Here is a 22,688-nt window from a genome sequence, read left to right on the forward strand (position 1 = left end):
ATGGCTCCTGTGAAAAAGCTTGTGGCAAAGGGCAAAAAAAAAGAAGCTGGTTCTGAAGTTTTACCTTTGACTACACCTACCCTGTAAAAGGTAGCATCATAGATGCTGCCAATTTTGAGCAGTTTCTTTAGGAGAGAATCAAAGTGAATGGAAAAGCTGAGAATCTTGGTGGAGGGGTTGTTACAGTCAAAAGAAGCAAGAGCAGGACTACTGTAATGTCTGAGGTGCCTTTCTCCAAAAGGTATTTGAAATATCTCACCAAAAAATATTTGCAGAAGAATAATCTACATGATAGGTTTCCCAGGTGGCGCTAGTGGTAAAGAACCTACCTGCCAATGCAGGAGACATACATAAAAGACTTGAGTTTGATCCCTGGATCAGGAAGATCCCCTGGAGGAGGGCATAGCAACCGACTCCAGTTTTCTTGCCTGTGAAATTCCATGGACAGAGGAGCCTGGTGGACTACAGTCCAAGTAACATGACTTTGTGATTAAACAACAACAACAACTACATGATTGGTTATCTGTAGTTGTTAACAGCAAAGAAAGTTAGGAATTGCGTTACTTCCAGATTAGTCAAGATCAAGAAGAGGACGAACTTGAAGGTTAAAACTCAATTATCCGGAATATTTTGTATGAGTTCTTTTATATATATATATATATGTAATATATATAATATTATATAATTTTTTAAAAAAACCTTTTTTTGTTTACTTTTCTTCACCGCATCTCAGTTGCGGCATGTGGGATCTACTTCCCAGACCAGGGATCAAACTGCCCCCCTGCACTGGGAGCGCGAGTCCTAGCGATTGGACCATCAGGAAAGCCCCTCTGTATGAGTCCTCGAATAAAACTTGGGAACAGAATCAACAAACAGTTCATGTCTGGTCTGAGCATCTAGGCCACTCTAGTGAGATTTCAACTTTTATTTATTCCACATCTCCCAGGGAAAAAACAATTTATTGCTGGAGTCCAGACACCAAGGTCGGCTGCAGCTCTGTGAGCCCTACCTGGACCCACTGTGGAGTAAGAGTGCTTCCTTGTGAAGCATCTATCAGAGACAGAAATGAAAGGTTTTACGCAAGTATCTACCTAAACAGAATATGGCGACGTTGCATGGTATCACATGGGATATCCTTTTTTCCTACTATGGAAGCCAACAGCAGAAACTCTGCTCCCTTGACCACAGTCCTTGTTGACTGACAGCAAACTCATCATCTTCCTCTTGTTCAAACAATGATTGTATTGTCTTGGTGCCCAAAGATCTTCTTAGCTGAACTGGGAAGATGTAAGGGAGAAGCTGCAGATGGATGAAAACTTCTGTTCCTTGTGAGTGGCTTGGTTCTGCCTTGGTAACTGGGGTAGAGGCTGCCTCACTTACCTCTTAACATAAAGTGCAGATACTTTAAGGCTGGTTTTGTCTGCACTTTGTGCTGATGTGAAGTTTCCCCCTTCAGTTTCACTGGAACATTTAAACAGTGAAATAAATGGCACCTTCTGCCAGATGTAGCTGATACAAACTGCTCAGTGGGCCCACCATGTACTCTTACTCCCTCCTTTCGGGGAAAACTTTTCTTCCCTTCTTTCAATCATTGGCTTTTCTCTGAAGTTGCCAATCGCAGGCCCCCCAGGCCCCCAGTCCGCAATGGGACAGCATGTGACATAAGGTGGCCGATGTCATCACATCTGCTTGGATATGGTGATTTGGCAGAGGGGAGAGTGTGGGACCCAGATTAGGCCAATCCGGGAGATGGAAATTTTGGAGACAGAGAAGTGGATGTTTCCATCCTTTGTCAGGAAATGAATGCCATTGATGAGATGCTGAGAGAATTAGCAGTGAGAAGAAACAGAGAAAGGAAAAAGTCCCACTCTGTGGTTTACTTAAAACTGACACCTTTTTAGCTTTTTTTTTTTAATTGGTTTTCTGTCATTTGCAACTGAAAAGCACCCAAGGGAAAGATTCTGAGATACCTGGAGACCCAACAAAAGTGGTTGGTGACATCCATATCTATGTATACCCTTTCTGTTAGTGTACATACATACATTCACACAGGCTTGGTGTAGGCCAGGGAGCATGCCCTTGGAAGAAGTTGATTCTATGTTTGCTACTCAGAAAGTGTGTGTTTGTTAAAACCTCTGGCCTGCAGGTTTGATTTTGCTGAAAACTCTCCCCCTGACCTTGGGCAATCCATCACTAACTGGACCTTAGTTAGAGTGAAAAACCAATCCAGTTTGCCAGGAGCTGAGTGGTTTCCTGGGACATGGGACTTCCATTGCTAAAACCAGGATAGTCCATCATCCTAGCTCAGTTCTATATCTGTAAAAATGAGATTGGATTAGACTAGAAAGGCCTGGGAAAGTCTGCCAAATCCTGCATTCAGGCAGACATTGCCAATTGCCCTTGGCACTAACTCCTGTAAGTTTAAGTGCATTCTTACAATCCTTTGCTGTAAGACCAGCTACTGTCAAAACTGGCACCTATTTGCCATACTCGGACTGAGTTTTTGACAAGCCGAGATGTTAAGGGTCAGAATTTATTGAGGACCAACTTTAAGTAAAGCTCTGCTGTAAATCCCATGTCAGGCTGTCTCCAGCCTAAGCTAAAGGACTTCCCTAGAACTTGTGGGTCTTGTTTTTTAGGATTTGATTGTACATTTGTGTAAATATATGAACCGGTATTGGGTTATTAATTCAGCTTGTTCTTTGTAAACTTAAATTTATTGAGTGTTCATCATGTGCTAAAACTACATAAAAGCTCTCAGGCCAGCTAATACTGCGAGCTTGTGAGTGCCTGCATTTTTGGAAAGAAGCAAACTGAGGCTTTGTGGTCCAGTGCCTATCTAAGGGCTCCAGCCAGCAGGCAGGGGAGTGAGTGAGGTCCCATTTGAGGCCCTTCTGATTCCAACAACTCAGACCTTTCCACCATGATGCGGGTTCAATTGGATCTCTTTAGTCTCTTTCCACCGTTAGTCTTTGATGTGCACAGCTTGCACTCCTCCTGGTCAGTTTTCGGAATCTCCAAGGACTTAAGTTTTCAAAGGAGACTTTGGAGTCTCCTTCAAAGTCTCCAAGGACTTAAGTTTCCTGGCGTTCAGGTGACAATTTGGGGTTACTCCGCGCTTCTGGGGAGCCCAAAAGTTCCAGGCAGTGTAGAGGAAGGACTCGCGCGGACCGCTCCTTATCTCCAAGAACGGGGCAGATCCCCCACTGAACGAAGTGGCCGGCCAGGAGAAAAGGGGCCGCGCGGCGCCGCGGGAGGAGCCGGGTTTCGCTGCAGTCCAGCGGCCCCGCAAGCGGACTTGCGGCGCATGCGCGGCGCGTGTCGCAGAGTTGTGAATGGTGCGTTTTGTTTGCCGGAGTTTGGGGCGGGCGGGCGCGCGAGGAGGAGGGGTGGGGCCGACGGGGGCGGGGCGGGGCGGGCGGGCTAGCGAGGTGGGCGGCGAGAGGAAGTGGCGGCGGCGGCGGCGGCCGGGGGCGGCGAATGTTGGATCCGCGCGGGCGGTAGGCAACGGCTTAGGCGGCGGCGGCGTGGGCTGGGCTCGAGCGGGCGGCGGCACCTTAGACTCCCGGGCGCGGGAGCCCACGCGGGCGGGCGCCTGAAACAAAGGGAAGCGAGAGTCAGGGCGCCGCGGGTGGGCGGTCAGTCGGTCAGCGCGGAGCCGGCCAGCGGGTGCCCGCGGAAGCCTGGAGCCCGGCGGCCGGCGCGGCCTCAGGGCGGGAAGATGCCGCGCGTCGTGCCCGACCAGAGAAGCAAGTTCGAGAACGAGGAGTTCTTCAGGAAGCTGAGCCGCGAATGTGAGGTGAGGCAGGCGGGCGGCGGGGAGGCCGCGGCGCGCCCCGAGCGGGCCCGGGAGGAGAAAAGTTTGGGCGGTGCGGCCCCGGGGATCCCCGCGCCGGCGCGCCCGCTGAGGGGCAATCTCGCCCGGGCAGCCGTCTGCCCGCTGACTCTGCTTGCCCTTATCAGGGCGGCGCGGGGCGGACGGCGTTGCGGATTTGGCTCCTGATTTCGGGCCGTCTCTGCCTTGCAGATTAAGTACACGGGCTTCAGGGACCGGCCCCACGAGGAGCGCCAGGCGCGCTTCCAGAACGCCTGCCGCGACGGCCGCTCGGAAATCGTAAGTCGGCGGGACTGGGGCGCAGGGGAGTGAGGCGCGCGCGGGTCACTTGTTGCACGGGGGCCGCCGCGGCCCAGGCCGGTTCCGGACGGCGCCGCGAACGCCGCGGCTCCCGGAACTGAGCGGGCGCCGTCTCACTTCCTACTCGGGATTCAAAATGCGAAACCAGACACTGGCGGGCCGCGTCCTCGCGGGGAGACGCTTCCCGGTGGCCGTCGGCGGGTGGATTATGTTTCCCACACACGACTTGGACACTTTGCCGCGAGTGGATCTCAAACCCGAGCCCAATTAAACTAGGAAAGGTCACTGTATAGGCTGTGACCCTGATTACAGAAAGAGTGGGGATATTAGTAGGAAGAAAACACCCGTAGGGAAAAAGAAGTGGGCTTCGTTCAAAATCGTTTCTTGGGCGATAGTTTGGTTCTTAACGCTAGATTTTGCATAAATCTATGTGTGAAGCTATCTCTTTTTTTCAGTAGAGCTGAGAATAAATCAGAGGGTAAATCCAGTTATCTGTTGTCCTAAGAGGGAAAAAAAGAAGCCCCCCAAAACGTGCCATCTTTTCTTCGCATATTAAGCTTCAGGAGAATCGGAAGGAAACCTTTTTTTCCCTCCAAACCTAAAAAAACATATCCCGCTTAGGCCTGCAGTTTTTAAAGAATCGCATGGATTTGCAAAACCCATAGTCGATCTGAGGCCCTGTTTTAGGTGCTAGATTTGGTGCTTTACCTCCACCAAACGTTATGTTGAAAAAAAATTCAAGTATCCTAGTTCCCCTCATCTCCTTTTGGTTTGTCCTATTGGAGGTGCTAATGAGGAGAGAATGATGGAGCCAAAAAGTGCATCGGAAAAAACTAAAGAGTAGAGGCTGGTTGTTAATTTTTTAAGAAGTTGAGGCACTGTATAATGGAATCTGATTATCTGCTCCATGACTTGGGCCAGTGCATCTTCACACACTTGAAGCCACAGGCGCAGTTTGATTTTAGGTTAACAATAGCAAGACATGTTGGACCATTTGCTTCTCCCATTCCCTGTACAGGAGAGAATATTTTTATTGAGACATAATTCACATATCATAAAATTCTCCCTTTTCATCACTGAAATCAAGTTTATTTTTTAAAAATATTTTGATGTTTAAGACAAAGGCTTTTTAAATTGTATTACAGATAATGAGAAGATATGGCCAACTTAACTAGGAACTCTAGAATATTTGGTCGTTATTGCACATTATAAAAGAAAATGTCTAGCTTTTAGCCCACTTCCTTGAGTAGTTGTAATTGTTATATGATTCAGATATATAGGACAAATAGTTTTTAGTTTTGGCACGAAGTGGTAGAAGAATCTTTCCTTACTTAGTTGGTTCAGTGATTATATCATCCTTTGTCTGGATTTCCTTTTGGAAAAGGTGGATGGTATACCCAACCAATGGATTTCTTGGAAGTAATTGATGTAAGTATAAAAAATGAGCTATAAAATGCTGTTGTAATTTTTTAGAGCTGAGGTTTTTGGGGAAACCTAGGGAAATATAGTTAATAGGGTATTTTCTGTCATACCAAATTTTACTGCATGTGATTATGAATTGGAAGTATAATTTAAGTGTATTTGAATATATATGAATTCATAGTATATTTGAATTACTATATCATATATAACATGAATTGACTGTTACAGCAGTATTATAGGTTGCTTGTATTTGTTATAAATTCCTCTTCAGGGATAAATCAGACGTTCTAATTCTAGGCCTTCTCTTCTTCCAAAAATCTGATCCTACAAATTTTAATAAATTCTTAATTTCTGACAAGTATTTAAGTTAAAGAAGGTAGGTAGTTTGAATTTCATCCAAGAATTGTAATTAAGACAGCACAGTTTAATGTGTTGAATAATATAACTTTGTATTTGGAAGGAATTTCACTTTTTCCTCTCCAGTTTTCTCCCTTTAATTCAATGTTAGCCATACTTAAATTAACAGAGTTTTAGCTTCTAGGGGATAGAGAGCACATTAATTTCATATATGCCCCCTTTGTATGGGTTTTGCACAGTATCTTTTGTATCATAAGCGCTTGATTATTTGAATTTAAAGGTTACTTCATTTAATGCCCCAAATTTATCTTACAACTTGTAAACAGGCTGTGGCTTTTACTTATTTGGTGGTGGAAAATAGGTGGGGAAAGGCATTTTTTTGGCTTCTATTTTAATAGCAGCCATGTATGATAAAAGTATATAGTTCTCTAAACTATGTCCAGCCCTTCTCCCCTTTTATTTATTTTTTATTGATGAACACCTCCTTATCAGTGAGGTTAATGAAGAATTTATTTTGTATTTAGATGTAAAAAAAACAACATAAGGCTGTGATGCTCATCTCTTCCTAGCTATAAAACTTAACAAGACTCTATATCAGCATGAGATAAGCGTGATTATAGGTGAGGGGTAGAATCTATTTGGTAAAATCAGATTTATTCCTTATATAAGCTCTTGTATTATAGTAAGAGCATTAAGAGATATCTTCAACACTAATGATTAATAAAAAATACTTAGGTATGGTGACTACTGTGAAAAGTGGTAAAATCTTTTTAGTCTTGAAGATGGAAGAATAAAAGGTATGTTGGATTGGCTATTTTACAATTTAATGAAACCTCATAAAATATAGTCAGGACATTCTGAGAATTCTCCATACAACCACTTTTACCATTGTGGATTTTTATGTTTTCAAATAAAATTTTCCCAACTCCTATGTATTGTAGATGTTCCATTAAAAAAAAAGAGTTCTGTGGTCAAATTTGAGAAATGGTTTTCTAGAGCGTGATCTGTTTTTACCACTTCTCCGGTCTCAGAGAGGTATGTTGATGAGATAATGGACATGAAGTGATGAAGCAGGAAATCTCTTCTGAGGTTGGCCTTCAGGAGGGAGGTGAGGTGAGGTAATAAGAGTTGCAGAATGTCTTTACTTAGCCCAGAGCTGATTTGGGATACACTGTGACAGAAGGGTTTGTTACTAGGTGACTGCTGAGGAAACATGGCTGCCTGATTTGGGCAGGATATTCATTTATGGACAGGATCTCTTATCTGTTACCACTCTGCTCTGAGAATTTCATTGTCTGAGACTGAAAGAGTTGGCTGTCTTCTTCAGCTAAGAATTACTTCTCATTGTATTTAACAAATACATGTAGCATTTACTGGGTGGTGTTCTAAACACTTGACAAGTTCTGGAAACTGAGGTTCAGAGTGAAGTAATTTGCCTCAGGTCATCCTAGGCAGTTTGCCTCCTAGAGTCTGCTTTTCACTTCAGTGGTTGTTTTTTTTAAACTTACGCTAATAGTTGGCAAAGTTCTTAAGGTTAATATTGTAATATCAATGTTTGTTCAGTCTCTATTCATATAAGTATTTACCACAAGAAAAGATATCCCAGTGATTAGGGAAATGCCATTAAAGGTATCTATAGAGATTTAGCAGTTAGATTGACCACTGCACCTTCTAGTATCAATCATAGAAATAGGAAGTGCTGTAATTTTTATCTGTAAAGAATCTAAGCCCCTGTCTTTGGGGGAACTAGTGGATAGCTGAATCAGCTAATGCTTTCAACAAATCGCCCAAGAATGTGAAGCCCAGCTTTCAGATGAAGACTCTATACTTGGAAACAAATCATGCTTTAGAATTTTAATTAGTAACCTAAAACAAAAAGTTCTCTGATTTCAACAAAGAGTTTGCATTTAGATAATGAAAAGCAGAATTTTTTTAGTGCTTTTTATGTATTTTTTTTAGAATTTCCCTGGGAAAGAGGGACAGTGCTACTTCCATTTTTAACTCAGGGAAAGTATAGAGTTAAATTGCCCTGGGGCTACACAGAATGACACTTTATTGAAATGGTTTTAGATTGTTCTGTCTGTTGAACTGTGCCATCCAAATCTTTTATAAATATTAGATGAATACTCTTTTGTTATTGTCAGATCCAGTTTTCCTAAAGTCAGATTTTCGAAAATACGTTTTTAAAAATTCATCCAAGGTTTTAGAGAGATGAGTACTGTCATATCACATGCTAATGTATGGTTTATCAGCGGAGAGACAGTCCCAAGTGCATTTTTTTTCAATAGTGAGCTATTAGTTAATTAACATTTATTTATAGTCAGTGTGCAAGTGATTGGAATTTGGGAAACTCTGGATAAAATAGACACCTATGGGGATGAAAAAGTGTGTGTTTTTTAAGCCGAGCCTTTCCTGAAACTGGAATTTTTGTCTCTGAGAGTGAGTTCTACTGAAAACCATAATGGAGGATATTGTCTTCATCGTATAAATTTTGGTTATTAAAAATTACTGGAAATGATATTTGGTTAGTTTATTCATGATAATGAGATCCTCCCAATGTGATATATCGTGGAGATATTTTCACTTCCAGTCATCTCCGAGTGCATTTTTAGCATGGTTTTTGAAGCATAGTGTTTCTTTGAGCACGGAAAATCAAGAAAAATTCAAGTGTCTCATTTATACAACTTTAAATTGTGGTATGCTTTAAAATTCAAAATATTCAGCTCTTCAGTGATTTTTACGTTTAAAAATACAAGTTCTTAAATGTAGTGATGGGGGCTTCTGGTTAGACATTAGCAGTGCGTTGTACTAACGTCAGCAAAAAATGACCTGAAAGAAAGTATTGATTCCATGTCTGATTTTATATTTAAGCAGCCAATGGCAAATGTCCTCAAAATGGAATCAGATGTTTGTAACTTAATACTTAAGAAAAATGATGAGTGCATGTTTTTTTACTTTTAAGTAATCTTGGTGCTGCCTGGCTTAAGACAGAAACTGATGTAAAAATAAATGACTGCCTGCATAATTTATGTAATGTCCTGCTCCTGATCCTGTTTGTATTGATTTTTCTAAAAGGCTTTTGTGGCCACAGGAACCAATCTGTCTCTCCAGTTTTTTCCGGCCAGCTGGCAGGGAGAACAGCGACAAACACCTAGCCGAGAGTATGTCGATTTCGAAAGAGAAGCAGGCAAGGTAGGAAACATTTCTTTGCAATTTGAAATACTGTGGATTGTTTTACTATTAGAGATTACCTGATGATTGATATTTTAAGAAAGAGATCACAGGTCTGATTATAGACGTGTGATCAGATTTGCTTTCATTCCATATTAAAAAGATATAATACAATTTTTAAAAATCAAATGTTTTATATAATTTCATTGCTAATATCATGCTTATGTCGTTTGCCACAGAAAGTTCTCACCCTTAAAAAGAGTAGTGTGCTTTCTTATATGTAACATTTGAAACCTAATTCCTTCAAAAGTGTGGACAAGAAATTTTTTGTTTTACTAAAATGTGTGTGACTATAGTGTTGTTTTTTTTTTAATGAAATTTAGAGAAAAATGGGAAAAGACTTAGGCTTAAAATTTAATAGTATTAATTTTGAGAAAATATGAAAACATTAACCTGGAAATACTTTTTTGTTTTGAGGAAAAGCTTCTGGGAAACAAGTATCTTAAAATTTTTATGTAGGAAGTTGTAGATCAAAGATGTGAAAAATGTAGGTAGAGATGTTTAAGTTGAGAGCCCTATTAAAATCTCAGTTAAATGAATTATGTGGTTTTGATGAAATGTTAATGAATAGTGTCTTGGATTGGTTCATCTTTTAATGTAGAAATTGACTTCTTGAAATAAAATATTTAAAGAAAAAAAGTTTTTTACCTCATTTTGTACTCAGTCTTTCTCCTGTTTCCTTTGCAGCATGTTTCTATACTTGTTTTTATTCACTTGCTAAAATTCTTTTCTAAGTGTCATTCTGAATAGTATAACCTATCACTTTATTTGCGAAACATGAGGAACATCTAAATATTCCTTTGAGGATCTTAAAAGATTTTTGTATTGGGCTGTATTATAAAAAGGATTTTCATATCTTGTATATATACAAAGAAGAGTTGTGGTTTTTTTTCCTTTAATTTTGTGAAAGTTTGATCTTTTGTGAGTTACAAACCAACTAATCTTTTGACAGGGAGAGGGAAAATAGCTTACACAATTTTAAAATGAGTAATAAGTTTGGAGTTTGCTTTTTTATGTATTAGACTTGTTTGCTTGGAAGATTAAAAGCACATGTTCCAGGTTTTACTACTTGGTAATTAATATATAAAGGAGAAGTTGGAAAGTAATGACAGTGTATGATTATTGCTTTTTTGTCTGTTTGTTGTGTGAATGTGTGACTGTTGTTTTCCTTGTTCCAAACATTTCCTTGAAGTTTAACTTGTTAGCTCAGATACTAAAAACATAAATCAAAAAATTTCTTTCCTCTCAACTTTTATGCTAAACTCTTTTGGGATTTCATGACTGACATCTCAATGTTACTAAAATCTTCTAGTATTTAATAACTAGTAAATGGGTGTTAATTCTACTAGAATATGTTTGCTTGAATTAATGATATCTGTTTAGTAGATTGAAGACCATGTTTTCCTTGGACTTAAGCTGTTGAGATGTTTTTAGTTATATGATCAACAAGAACAAAAACCTTAGATAGCTTGTTCTAGAATTTAGAGAATGTGTTTTCAAATATATCAAGAAAAATGATAGAACTGATGCAAGAAATCCGGAAACTTATATTTTATTAATATTTGTTTTATGATTTTCTTCTGTAAAGTGCCAGAGTAAATCTTTTCAGTTTTGCAGGCATACGATCTCTGTTGCAGCTTCTCAGGTTCGCTGTTTCGGTGTGAAAGGAGCCATAGACAATGTGTAAACAAATGAATGTGGCTGTGTTCCAAGGATGGTAATACTGGCAGAAATCTGTATCTTTCCCTCATTTAAATTGGTAAATGTTTGTGTATAGATGATATATTTCTCAAATGTAATTTTACCAATACTTTCTACACCAGTAGAATCTAGGAAAAAGAAAGCATTTTAATGAAAAAAAAAACAACAACATTAAGGGGAAAAAAACAAAACCCTGCTAGTATTTCACTGTTTACCACTGGGATAAGTATAGCAATGAATTTAGAGGAAAGATACTAACCCATGTTTTCTAATCCATAGAGCTCAGGCTATGGGGTCTCTTATTTCTCTTCTGATAACCATTAATGTTTGTTTCTGTCCCTATAGGACTAGAAGCAAAGCTAATTGAAGCAGTTTCCCTAACTGTTAATTATTTGCCTCTGCTCCTTATACTAAATCCAAAATCAGTGTTTCTTCTTCCACATACTTTCAACCTAGTTAGGTCCTAAAGCAGCTTAGTTCTCTTCCCTTTCAAACCCAACTTTGAGAAATTGAGCCTTTAGAGTTACATATAAATTGAGGTTAAGTCCTGGCTTCATATACTACTTCATTTATTCTGTAACTTTGGACAAGTTATGTAGTCTTTATGGTCCTCAATAAAAGGAGGTTAATGCATGTGTCCCAGGGTGGCCCTAGTGATTAAATAAAATAGTGTATATAAAGTGCTTAGCTCAGTAACTGACAGAGTTATTCAAAAATTCATTCATTCAGAAGGTCTTTGTTTAACACCTATTATGTAATGTAGTGAGCACTGTTCTAGGCGCTTGATATATGAATAAACAAAGATCCTGCCCTACTGGTTGTTGTATGGAAGGAATGGAAGAACAGGCAGTATGCATAGTATATAAGTTATATAGTATGTTACAAAGTGATAAATGCTCTGGGGAGATAAAAGGAAAGTTAGAATAAAATAAGGTTCATCAACAAACGGGAATGTCTGCAATTTTAAACAGGATAGACTGGGTAAAGAAGGTCATATTTGAGCAGAGACCTGAAGGAAGATAGGGAATGATGAGCAATGCAGATATTTGAGGGAAAGGTGATCCAAACAGGGGACACAGCCTTGTAAAGGCCCTGGAGTGGGAGCTTGCACAGTGTGTTTGTTAAACAATAAGTAGGCCAGTGCGGCTGGAGTACACTGATCAAAGAGGAGAGTAGTAGAAGAGATTAAGGAGATAGCAAGAAGCCAGTGTATATGACTGTGGGAGGCCATGGGAACAACAATGGACTTTTATTCTGAGTGGAATGGAGTTTTTGCTTTTTGAGCAGATGAATTATATGATCTGCCTTTAGTTTTGAACAGATCACTCTAGCTGCTGGGTTAACAGCAGTTTTAGCAAGCAAGAGTGAAGCAGGAGGACCTGTTGGGCTGTTGCAGTAATCTTGGTGAGAGACCAGGGTGGTAGCAGTGGACACGGTGAGGAGTCATAGTCCAGGAATATTTGAGACAGAGCCAACAGGATTTGCTTATAGATTGGAAGAGAGGTGTGAGAGTCAAGGACGCCAACTGTTTTTGGTTAGAGCAACTGGGAGTATGGGATTGCAGTCATCTGAGATGAGAAAAGCTGTGGGTGGAGCAATTTTGAGCAGTTTAGGGCATGTGAGTTTGTGGTGGTAGCTTGTTGCAGCTTCTGTTTTCAACACTCACCCTTAACTTCTTAAATGATGGCACAGCTTTTTCTTAAGTGACCCTTTGTCTGCTTATCTCAAGATTTCAGTGTCTTTTTTTTAAAAAATCAGCTTTATTAAAGTATAGTTTACTTACCAAATAATGCACCCATTTTAAGTGTATAATTTGAGTTTTAACAAATGTACACACCCATGTATAAACACCACCCACAGTCCAGATAATATTTCATCCCTTTGTGCCCTTTCACAGGAATCTGAGAGTAGCTTAGCTGGTTGGTTCTGGCTCAGGGTCTCCCATGAGGTTGCAGTCCAGCTGTTGGGGCTCTTCAGTCTCTGAAGCCTTAATTGGAGCTAAAGGATCCCCTTGCAAACTCACTCACATGACTTCTGGTTGGTGGCTTCAATTCCTAGTCATATATTCCTTTCCATAGAGAGAAAAAGAATGAGGTCATCCTGCTTTTTATGACTTATTCTCTGATCACTTTTTTCTTCTTGTTCATTAGAAGCGAGTCACTATGTCTAGCCCACACTCAGCAGGGAGGGGGGTGGTTTATTCACATATATGGGAGGAGGCTGGGATCATTGGGGCCATCTTAGAGGCTGGCTCCCAGTGTTCACTTAAATCTGATGAATTCAGGAAAAAAATTAGAATGCTAATAGGAAACAGAAGTTCCATATTCTCTTAGATTTGAAATATGGCTTTATAATCTAAGAAGATGGGCTTCACAAAAATCAGTCTTTTTATTCATTCTTTCTGCCTTTGTGTTTGTTGGAATATTTTCAAACCTAAAGTCTTCAGTAAGAAAGGTCTGTTAGTGGATAACTGACCATCAAGTCACAGCATACACTTTTATAGTCTGCCTTTCAATTATATTTAAAAATTTTGCACCCAGGTACCTAGTGAGCTATTGACAGATAAAGCTGACTCTTTATTAGGGTCTTTCTTAGAAAAGGTTTAAAATAATACAGTATAATGGAGAGAGCTCTAGATATGAGTCAGAAGACAATCACAATTGTTTTCCTTAGCTGTAAATGGGAATCAGAATGTCTTCCCTGTTCATAAACCTCATGAGGATTAAATGAAGTACCAGAATATGTGAAAATGCCTTCATAATTGTCAAGCCCTATCCAAAGCTAGACTATTTGATAGGTTTGTATAGTGAGATTGTAGATAATCAAGGATTTTCAGTGCTATAGGGGCCTTAGCAGTATAGTGTTAGGAGACTACATCTTTCCCCAGTGGTCCATCCTGGTATTTTATAAACCTAGACGGCCAAAATGTTCATAATTCTCCCTTAGTTTAAACTGCTTTCCTCTCATTTAGCTGTCAGAAGACCAGGAATGCAACAGATCAGAATTTAAATCATTCTTGTGTGAAATTTTTGTTGGATCAAGCAACACCCTGTTCCTTTGATCTTTCCTCTTGGAACTTGTTTCCAATTAATTTTTATTTCAAACAAATGCAAATGGTTATGGTTGACCATAAGTTATTAGTCTTGAGTGGTCAGATTAATGGTTTTTGTATGCATTTTGTGTTTTTTAAAGCCTCCTTAGATTTTAAAATTAATGATTATGCTTACTGCATAATCTTAGTTTGTGAGTGTGAAGTTAAGAGGGTGTGAAAATCTTATAAACTGAAGAAATTAACTTTATAGTGCTATTGTTTGTTTTCCATTTTTTCTATGGCAATTGAATATACTATCTAGTTTTATCTAGATATACTAGACGTGTCCCAGAAAAAGAGGTTAAACTTTCTATAGTTTTTGCATTGCTATTTATTACTTACAATTTTAATTGATAGATAACAATAGCAGACATTGGGAGTAGTTATTAAGTGGCAATAGAGCAGTTAACTTTTAAACTTTTTGATATGTGTTTTACTTATTTTTCTTTTCTGAACATTCATACTTAAAAATCTTTTTATCACTCATTTTCATCAGCATAAAATAACAAAGCAAAGTTTAATACCCTTTGATTTAATGAATGAAGACAAAAACTCTAACTTCAGATGTCTTCAGAGTTGTGTAACTGCTGCTTCTGGAGCGGTTTGCTTACTTGCTTGCAGAATCTTTGTCCCAAAATAAATATTGTGTCTGTTTATATACCATCCACAATTTGGCAGAGTTTAGAGCACTCTCTTTAGCTTTGAGAAATTCCTATTCAAGCTCAGAAGCAAGTTTCTTTTCCTCCTTAGACAGCCCAGTCACTCCAAATAAGAGAGATCTGTGGTAACGCTTTGGAATGTGGTTTTCACCAAGAGAAACTGAGGCAACTTTACAACTAGCTTGTCGGATATAGACTTTTAAGTGCTTCAATTCAACTAAAATATGAAGTATATTTTCTAGCACTTAGTGCTAGATTTAGTGCGCTGAAATAAGTAATCTGGGCTTTTTTAAAAAGTTTTATTTCAACAATTTTTAAATCCAGGAAGAGTTGACTGACTTCATGAGTAAATAATAATATTTAAAAATTAGAATGTCATAGTACCTTCCAGTTAGAGTTACATTAATTTACATATATGATAAATGCCCCTCTGAAGTATTTGAAGATAATATACTCTTTTTTTCCCCTCTTCTCTCTTTTCTTCCAGTTTTACTGAGATAGAATTGATATACAGCCCTCATCTTTTCCCCTTTTCTTGAATTGCATTGTTTGCCTGGATTTACCTTTTAGTGTGAAATGTAGTCTTGGCCATATCTCAGTTATATTTTCCAAGTTAGAAAAGTCAGAATAGTATGTCTGAGAGAAACATCCTTAATCTTCCCCCTTTTAATTTCTACTTCCGACCCCAATATTTTTGAATGATTAATTCAAACACTACAAGGATAAAGACGTTATCAACTAAAGAAATGAGTGGGCTGCTATGTCCCAGTTTTACTGCTTCCCATTGTAATTGATTTTTTTCAGTTGTCATTATTGAGATATGATTTATATACAGTAGAATTCACCTATTTAAGATATACAATTCAGTGACAAATGTGTGCAGTCAGTGGTGTGATTACCACCACAATAAAGATACAGACTATTTTCGTAACCTCAGAAGGTGCCCTCGTGTGCTTTGCAGCCAGTCCTCCCGCCCCTAGCCCAGGCACCCATTGTCTGCTTTCTGTTACATAGTCTCTTATCTTTTCTTGTTACTGAGCAGTGTTCCATTGTGTGAATCTGCTGCATTTCGTTTATCCATTTAGCAGTTGATGGCCATCTGAGTTATTTTGCCTTGGTTTGGCTACTATGCTGCTTTGAATGTTTATACCCGAGTCTCTTAAGTGGACATTAGTTCTCATTTCTCTTGGGTAGATAGATACATAGGACTAAAATTGCTGGCTAGTTAGTTTCATGAATATGAACTTTTTAAGAAACTGCCGTTGTTAATCGCTCAGTCGTGTCTGACTCTTTGCAACCCAGTGGACTGTGGCCCACCAGGCTTCTCTGTCCTTGGAATTCTCCAGGCAAGAATACTGGAGTGGGGTGCTATTCCCTTCTCCAGGGGATCTTCCTAACCCAGGGATTGAACCCAGGTCTCCTGCATTGCAGGTAGATTCTTTACTGTCTGAGCCACCAAACTTCTCCAAAGTGGCTTTGCAATTCTGCATTCCAGCTAGCCATCTATGAGAGTTTCAGCTACTTCATATCTTTACTAATACTTGGTACTGTCAGTCTTTTTTTATTTTAGCCCTTTTTGTGAGTTTGTAGTGGTATCTCATTTTGGTTTTAATTTGCATCTCCCTGTTGACTTGATGTTCAGTATGTTTTATGTGCTTGTTTGCCATTTGGCAGTGTCTGTACAGATCCTTTGCCTATTTTTTTATATCAAATTATTATTGAGATGTAGGAGTTTTTTATGTATTAAATACATTTGCTTTATCAGATATTTTTGCAATTGAAGTTTTATTATGAGTCACATTTAAAGTAAAGATAGCCTTGACTGCATATAAAACATTATATTAGGAAGTATAAATACAAATTCTTGTCAAAACTGCCTCTAATGTAGTAATTTTGGCCTCCTTCAATTGAGCCTCTCAACTTAAAAAATCTCTTAATTTTTAAACACAAAAATTTTTTGACTAGGGTTGTATGGCATGTAGGATCTTAGTTCCCCGACCAGGGATTGAACCCAACACTTCTGCATTGAAAGCACAGGGTCTTAACCACTGGACCGCCAGGGAAGTCCCTTGATGTGTTTTTGGGTGTTTGTTTTTTTGAGCTTGTTGTTTTGTTTTGTTTATTATGTTTAAAATGCACATCACATAAAATTTACTATTTTATCTGTTTGTAACTATACAGTTCAGTATCATTAAGTATATTAAAATTCATGCTGTTGTCATCTTCCTTATACTAAAACTCTGTACCCATTAACCACTAACTCTCCTTTCTCCTGTATCCCTAGCGCCTGACAATTGCCTTTCTGCTTTCTGTCTTTGGTAATTTAATTCCTCTAGGTACCTCATGTAAGTGGAATCGTCATCCATAACCTACCTCTTAGAGACCCATTGTTAACGTTTTGTTATATTGCCATTCTTATTTTTTCTGTGTATATTTAAATTGTAAAACAAAATTATTCTATTTGATATGGCATTAACTTTTTATCTTCAGATTTTCTGCACATCTTATTAATAATTGATCTTAGGAATAGAAAAATCAGCAATAAATAGATACCTTTGTATAAGAGAGAAGCAACAGAATGATTATCAGTGTTAATTCTTGGAAAAAGAAGGTAAGAAATATGGATGTGGATGTATCTAGTGAGCACACGTGCAGTGTTCATTCACCTAGGAAACCTTTGCAGATCTAGAAAACAGTAGACAGTCAATACTGTACACATGGCAGTCATATGAAAAATCTCTCCTACAGAAAACTTTGAGCTTTCTAGTACAGGCATTTTAGGGGGCAGAAAATGTTTATTAATTATCTCTGAGTATATGGGACTCCCTTTGCTACTGTGTACTCTGATTTTCCCATTTAAGAATTAGAACAGTAATAGCAAACAGTTCTGTAGTACCTGGCTTTGTGCCAGGTACTGTTTTCATTGATACAAAGACAGATACTTTTATTATCTCCTTTTTTACTGGTAGGAAAGCATTTGTAAGTCTTAATGCGACTTAGTTTGAGCAGGCTCTGAGACTTTATTTCTCTGACATCACTTCCTTGATACTTAGTTTTCTACGGAAGAGTAGAAGCCACAGACCAGCTAACTGCCTCATGCTAGAGACAGTGATTTGGTGGGGAGTTTAATTATTGTTACCTTCTTTTATGAAGGTATACAATGTAAGTAGTTAGAAATTATTATCTACTCTGAGCTTTCCAGTTTAGGCTGGGCTTTCCCAAATTGATGTATATTTAGGAACAAAGAATTTAAAATACTGCTTAAAATGTGCCTTTGGCAGTGAAACTGTGCTTTTCAGACTTTCAATATGACTTTCCTGTGCCATACTGTATGTTCTAAGAAGAAAATGGCCAAGTCTGGGAATGATTGACAGGTTGTTTTTATGGGGGAAAACATTTTTTTCATGTATACAGTCAACATAAGCCCTTTTGTGTTTTAAAACTTTAGATATGAAGGCAGATTAATCTTCAGATTAAAACAGAAGTGTAGCCTAGGAATGTGACTTCAGCTTTTCCATTAGGAGAATTTAGATGTTTTCAAGTAAACAAAATATTCTGCCCATATTAAATGACAATTTTTAATAATGTCTGCCTCTCTTGGAGAATATTGTTTTAAATAATGGGACTTCAGGAGAACCCTTCTAAATTTTTGGAGGGTATTACTTATTCCAGCTTTTCAGTCCTGACTTGCCTTTCCTTTGCTATCCAGAACAATGCTGCTGGGCTTTTTTTTTTTTTTTTCAATTGTAGTAAATTCATATAGAATTCACCATCTTACGCATCTGTTCAATTCGGTGGTTTTTAATATATACACAGAGTGCAGCCTTCATCACCACTATCAAATTCAGAACATTTTCAGAACTCTGAACTGTTTAAAATATGTTTTGACCTTCTGCAAACTAGTTTTCGTCTTGATCACCACCACGAGTACCATATGATTTATATCCTCAGTAATTCACTTAATCCTGCACCAGAGTGAATTAAGTCTTTTATTTGATATTGGAATGCATTTGGTGATAGCTTGATTTCACAGCTGAGGAAACTGGGGCCCAGAGAGGCTAACTAAATCTTCAGTAGTCATGTAATCTGTCTCCTAGGAAGAGCCAGCATCCAGACCCAGGTCTTTTACCCAAGAGTCTGTGTTGTTTGCAGTTTACCACATTGCTGCTAATAATCATTAGGTAAGTTGCTAGAAACTTCACATATCACCTTCAAAAGTTACTTTAGCCCACCAAGTTATTCTTCCCATTAGAGTCAGTATTTTAACATGGTCATTTTTGACCTCATTTTGATGACTTCAGAACAACCTTTAACTTCCATCTTTTTCCTTTCAATGTTTAACTTTTCTTGAATTGTTTTTCTAACTTAAGGCTGCTTTATATTCTCTGATTTTAGGCTCGCCATGACCTGCCTCCTGTTTATATCCTTCCATAACTCTTTTCTGGAGAAAGTGACAGTGAAGTCGCTCAGTCGTGTCCAACTCTTTGCAACCCTGTGGACTGTAGCCTACCAGGCTCTTCCGTCCATGGGATTTTCCAGGCAAGAATACTGGAGTGGGTTGCCATTTCCTTCTCCAGATCTTCCCGACCCAGGGATTGAATCCTGGTCTCCCTCTTTGTAGGCAGACGCTTTACCATCTGAGCCAAGGGAATGGCAATCCACTCCAGTATTCTTGCCTGGAGAATCCTGTGGACAGAGAAACTTGGCGGGCTAGAGTCCATGGGGTCGCAAAGAGTCAGACACGACTGAGAAACTAACACACGCATATAACTCTTTTCATCTTATAAAACAAACTCTATACCCATTAAATAGTAATTCTCTATTCCTTGACTCCTACTTCCCCTTGTTCCTGGTAGCCACTCTTCCTTCTCTGTGATTTTGACTAAATAGCTCTTATAAGTGATTGTACGTACATTATTTGTCTTTTAGAAGTTCTCAATATTGATTTGGATGTTAATTCCTTAATAAGTATGTGATTTGTAAATATTTTCTCCCATTCTGTGGGTTGCCTTTTTACCCTATTGATATCTTTTGATGTACAAATTTTAAAAATTTTAATGAAGTCCAGCTTATCCTATTTTTATTGTTGTTATCTGTGTCCTTGGTGTCATCCCCAAGAAATCATTGTTAGACCCAGTGTCATGAAGCTTTTATCCTTGCTTCTAAAAGTTTTTTAGTTTTAGGTCTTAATATTTAGGCTTGGTCTGTTTTGAAGTAATTTTTGTATGTAGTATTAGGTGAGGGTCCAGTTTCATTCATTTGCTTCTGGATATCTGTTTTCCTAGCACCATTTATTAAAAGGACTCTTCTTTCCCCATTGAATGGTCTCTGCACCCTTGTCAAAAATCATTTGACCACACATGTGAGGGTTTATTTCTGGGCATTCTACTCTAGTCCATTAGTCTGTATGTCTTTGTGCCAATACTATACCATTTTGATTAATGAAGCTTTGTTGTAAGTTTTGAAATCAGAAAGTATGAGTCCTCAAGTTATCTTCTTTCAAGATTGTTTGGCTTTTCAGGTCCCTGTAACTTTTTTTTTTCCTTTCTTTTTATGTATTTTTATCCATTTTCCATATGACTTTTAGGATGGAATTTTCTGTTTGGTTAAATATCCATTTATTGAGTGTGCACCTGCGTGTGTGCATGCACACGTTTGCTTGCTTAATCTTTTAAGTTCCAGGCACATTCTATATTAATCCGTGTTATGATTTCTATAAGATATACTGTTTTCTGTTTGAACTGTACAAAGTAGATTGATAAATTACATTAATCACTATAGAAGGATCTATTTTTTTTAACACTTGCATGCAACCCAAGTATGATTCAGAGGCAAGTGAGATTGAATGACTGTCTGTAATGATTATCCAGTAGGCAGGCAGCTGACTGTGCATTTCTAAATGGAGAGGAACATGTGACTGAAGGAGGATGAGTCAGAACCAAGTATCTTCTAAAGGAATCTGTTAAATAGACTACATAAATGATTACAACTAACAAGCAAGGGATACACACTTCTTTGTGAAGTATCTTGTTTTCCTGGGTGCCTGTGGCCATCCCAGTATTAATGGTTATCTGCTGATGCTATTGGTGTGGTCAGCTATTCATTGTCTCAAAAAAAAAAAAAGTTGTTTCTTTCCCTTGGAAAGAGAACACTATGTAAAATTTTAGTGGAAGTATTTTGTTTAAGTTTCTGTGGTGCTTTATATATTTCATAAGCTTATGGACATTGGCTTAATTTTTGTTGTCACCTGTGAAAGAGGTGTGATTATTGATTTTTTTTTTCCAGTTTATTTCTTTCTCTTTTTATTTTTTTTTAAATTTTATTTTATTTTTAAACCTCAAACACTGTATTAGTTTTGCCAAACATCAAAATGAATCCGCCACAGGTATACATGTGCTCCCCATCCTGAACCCTCCTCCCTCCTCTCTCCCCACACCATCCCTCTGGGTCGTCCCAGTGCACCAGCCCCAAGCATCCAGTATCGTGCATCAAACCTGGACTGGCAACTCGTTTCATACATGATATTACACATGTTTCAATCCCATTCTCCCAAATCTTCCCACCCTCTCCCTCTCCAACAGAGTCCATAAGACTGTTCTATACATCAGTGTCTCTTTTGCTGTCTCGTACACAGGGTTATTGTTACCATCTTTCTAAATTCCATATATATGCGTTAGTATACTGTATTATTGATTTTATATGTGAGAAATTGGGAGACTTATTCATAATCTTAAATTATTTATCTCAAATACACTGTTAAAACTAAAATTTAAATCCAGGTTTTATCTGATTCTAAAAGCACATTTAATTTTTACTCTTCCCGTGCTGACTTGAAGTTGAGCATAGTGATAATATTCCTTTTCTTTAAAAAATAATTACAGTTGATTCTCCTAATTTATGGTAGTTGTCTTCTATAAAGTCCCTGCAAACACATGATCTGTTTATAAGAGGAAAATTCACACTTAGTGCTAAAAAAAAATGCCTTCCCCCAATTATTAGCCTGTTCACTCCCTCTGCCAATGTATTAGAACCTGGTGTCTCTCCTCATACGCATTATTAGAATTATTTAAAAATTTTTTTCTTTCATTTAAAAATAGTTATATTGTTTTATTTTAATATTTTTAGCCATTTTATTTGTTTCAAACTGTTTTTTTTCCCCACATGGTAGTCAGTTTTCCAGTCTCCACTAGTTAAGTAAAGTACCAATTTACCATTGATTTGCAGTGTTGCCTTTTTCATTTATTAAATCCTCGTATACTTGGATTTGTTTTTAATTTTTGTTTTGCTTATTCCATTAAGTTGTTTCTGGCTGTCACGGCACTACTGCATGTATATTGATTGCATTGTTACATGTCTTAATATCTAAAGGGCAGAAAATACTTCCTTATATTTTCTTGGATAGTCTAATTCTTTTGTGTGCATTATAGACTTATCCCTCAAATTCCAGAAAACATTATTTTGAGATTATACTGGAATTTGGTTAAAATAAGGATTACTTTGAGGTAAATTGGCATTGGTACTCTTACATTAAAGAACATGACATCTTGTTTTTCAAGTCCTTTTCTGTGTTTTAAAAATTAGGTATTGGGAGAATGGCATTAAAACATGTATAATATCATATAAGGAACGAATTGCCAGTCCAGGTTGGATGCAGGATACAGGAAGCTTGGGCCTGGTGGGTGCTCTGGGATGACCCAGAGGGATGGTATGGGGAGGGAGGTGGGAGAGGGGTTCAGGATGGGGAACACATGTACACCCGTGGCAGATGCATTTTGATGTATGGCAAAACCAATACAATATTGTAAAGTAAAAAATAATAATAATAAATTTTTTTTTTTAATTAGGTATTTTCTTCTTACAGAACTTACCTGTTTCTTATTGTATTTATTGTTAGTGGATACTTTTAATGCTATTTTAAAATAAGGACTTTTAAAATTTTCTAAATAGTTACTATTGTGACATAGGAAAGTTATTGGATTTTGTATATTTTTTATAACTAGTCATTTTATTGAGCACATTAATTCACTTGTTTTTTTTTGTTAAATATTATAGATTTTTCAGGTAGATAATCTTAAGATATTATGTCCTGGTT

The 22,688-nt window shown here is 38.1% G+C and overlaps 1 protein-coding gene and 1 pseudogene across 9 annotated transcripts in view; both read left to right on the forward strand.

Annotated features, from left to right (window-relative positions):
- On the forward strand, window positions 1-609 carry LOC129630613 (60S ribosomal protein L22-like; annotated as a pseudogene).
- A 1,971-nt stretch (window positions 610-2,580) lies between these two features.
- The window catches only part of CBFB (core-binding factor subunit beta), a 49,834-nt gene continuing 29,726 nt past the window's right edge, over window positions 2,581-22,688 (forward strand). For 2 of the 9 annotated variants that reach the window (XM_055553062.1, XM_055553065.1), the window contains exons 1-3: window positions 3,507-3,799; window positions 4,028-4,114; window positions 8,990-9,106. In XM_055553062.1, the coding sequence (XP_055409037.1) occupies window positions 3,722-3,799; window positions 4,028-4,114; window positions 8,990-9,106 (282 nt within the window). In that variant the 5' untranslated portion in view covers window positions 3,507-3,721. Of the gene's footprint in view, window positions 3,339-3,506; window positions 3,800-4,027; window positions 4,115-5,519; window positions 5,564-8,989; window positions 9,107-22,688 lie in introns of those variants that run through there. The other 7 variants (XR_008704169.1, XM_055553060.1, XR_008704168.1 and 4 more) reach the window with 7 other exon arrangements.

The sequence above is a fragment of the Bubalus kerabau genome, chromosome 17 (genome assembly GCF_029407905.1).
Source record: "Bubalus kerabau isolate K-KA32 ecotype Philippines breed swamp buffalo chromosome 17, PCC_UOA_SB_1v2, whole genome shotgun sequence".
Taxonomy (NCBI): domain Eukaryota; kingdom Metazoa; phylum Chordata; class Mammalia; order Artiodactyla; family Bovidae; genus Bubalus; species Bubalus kerabau.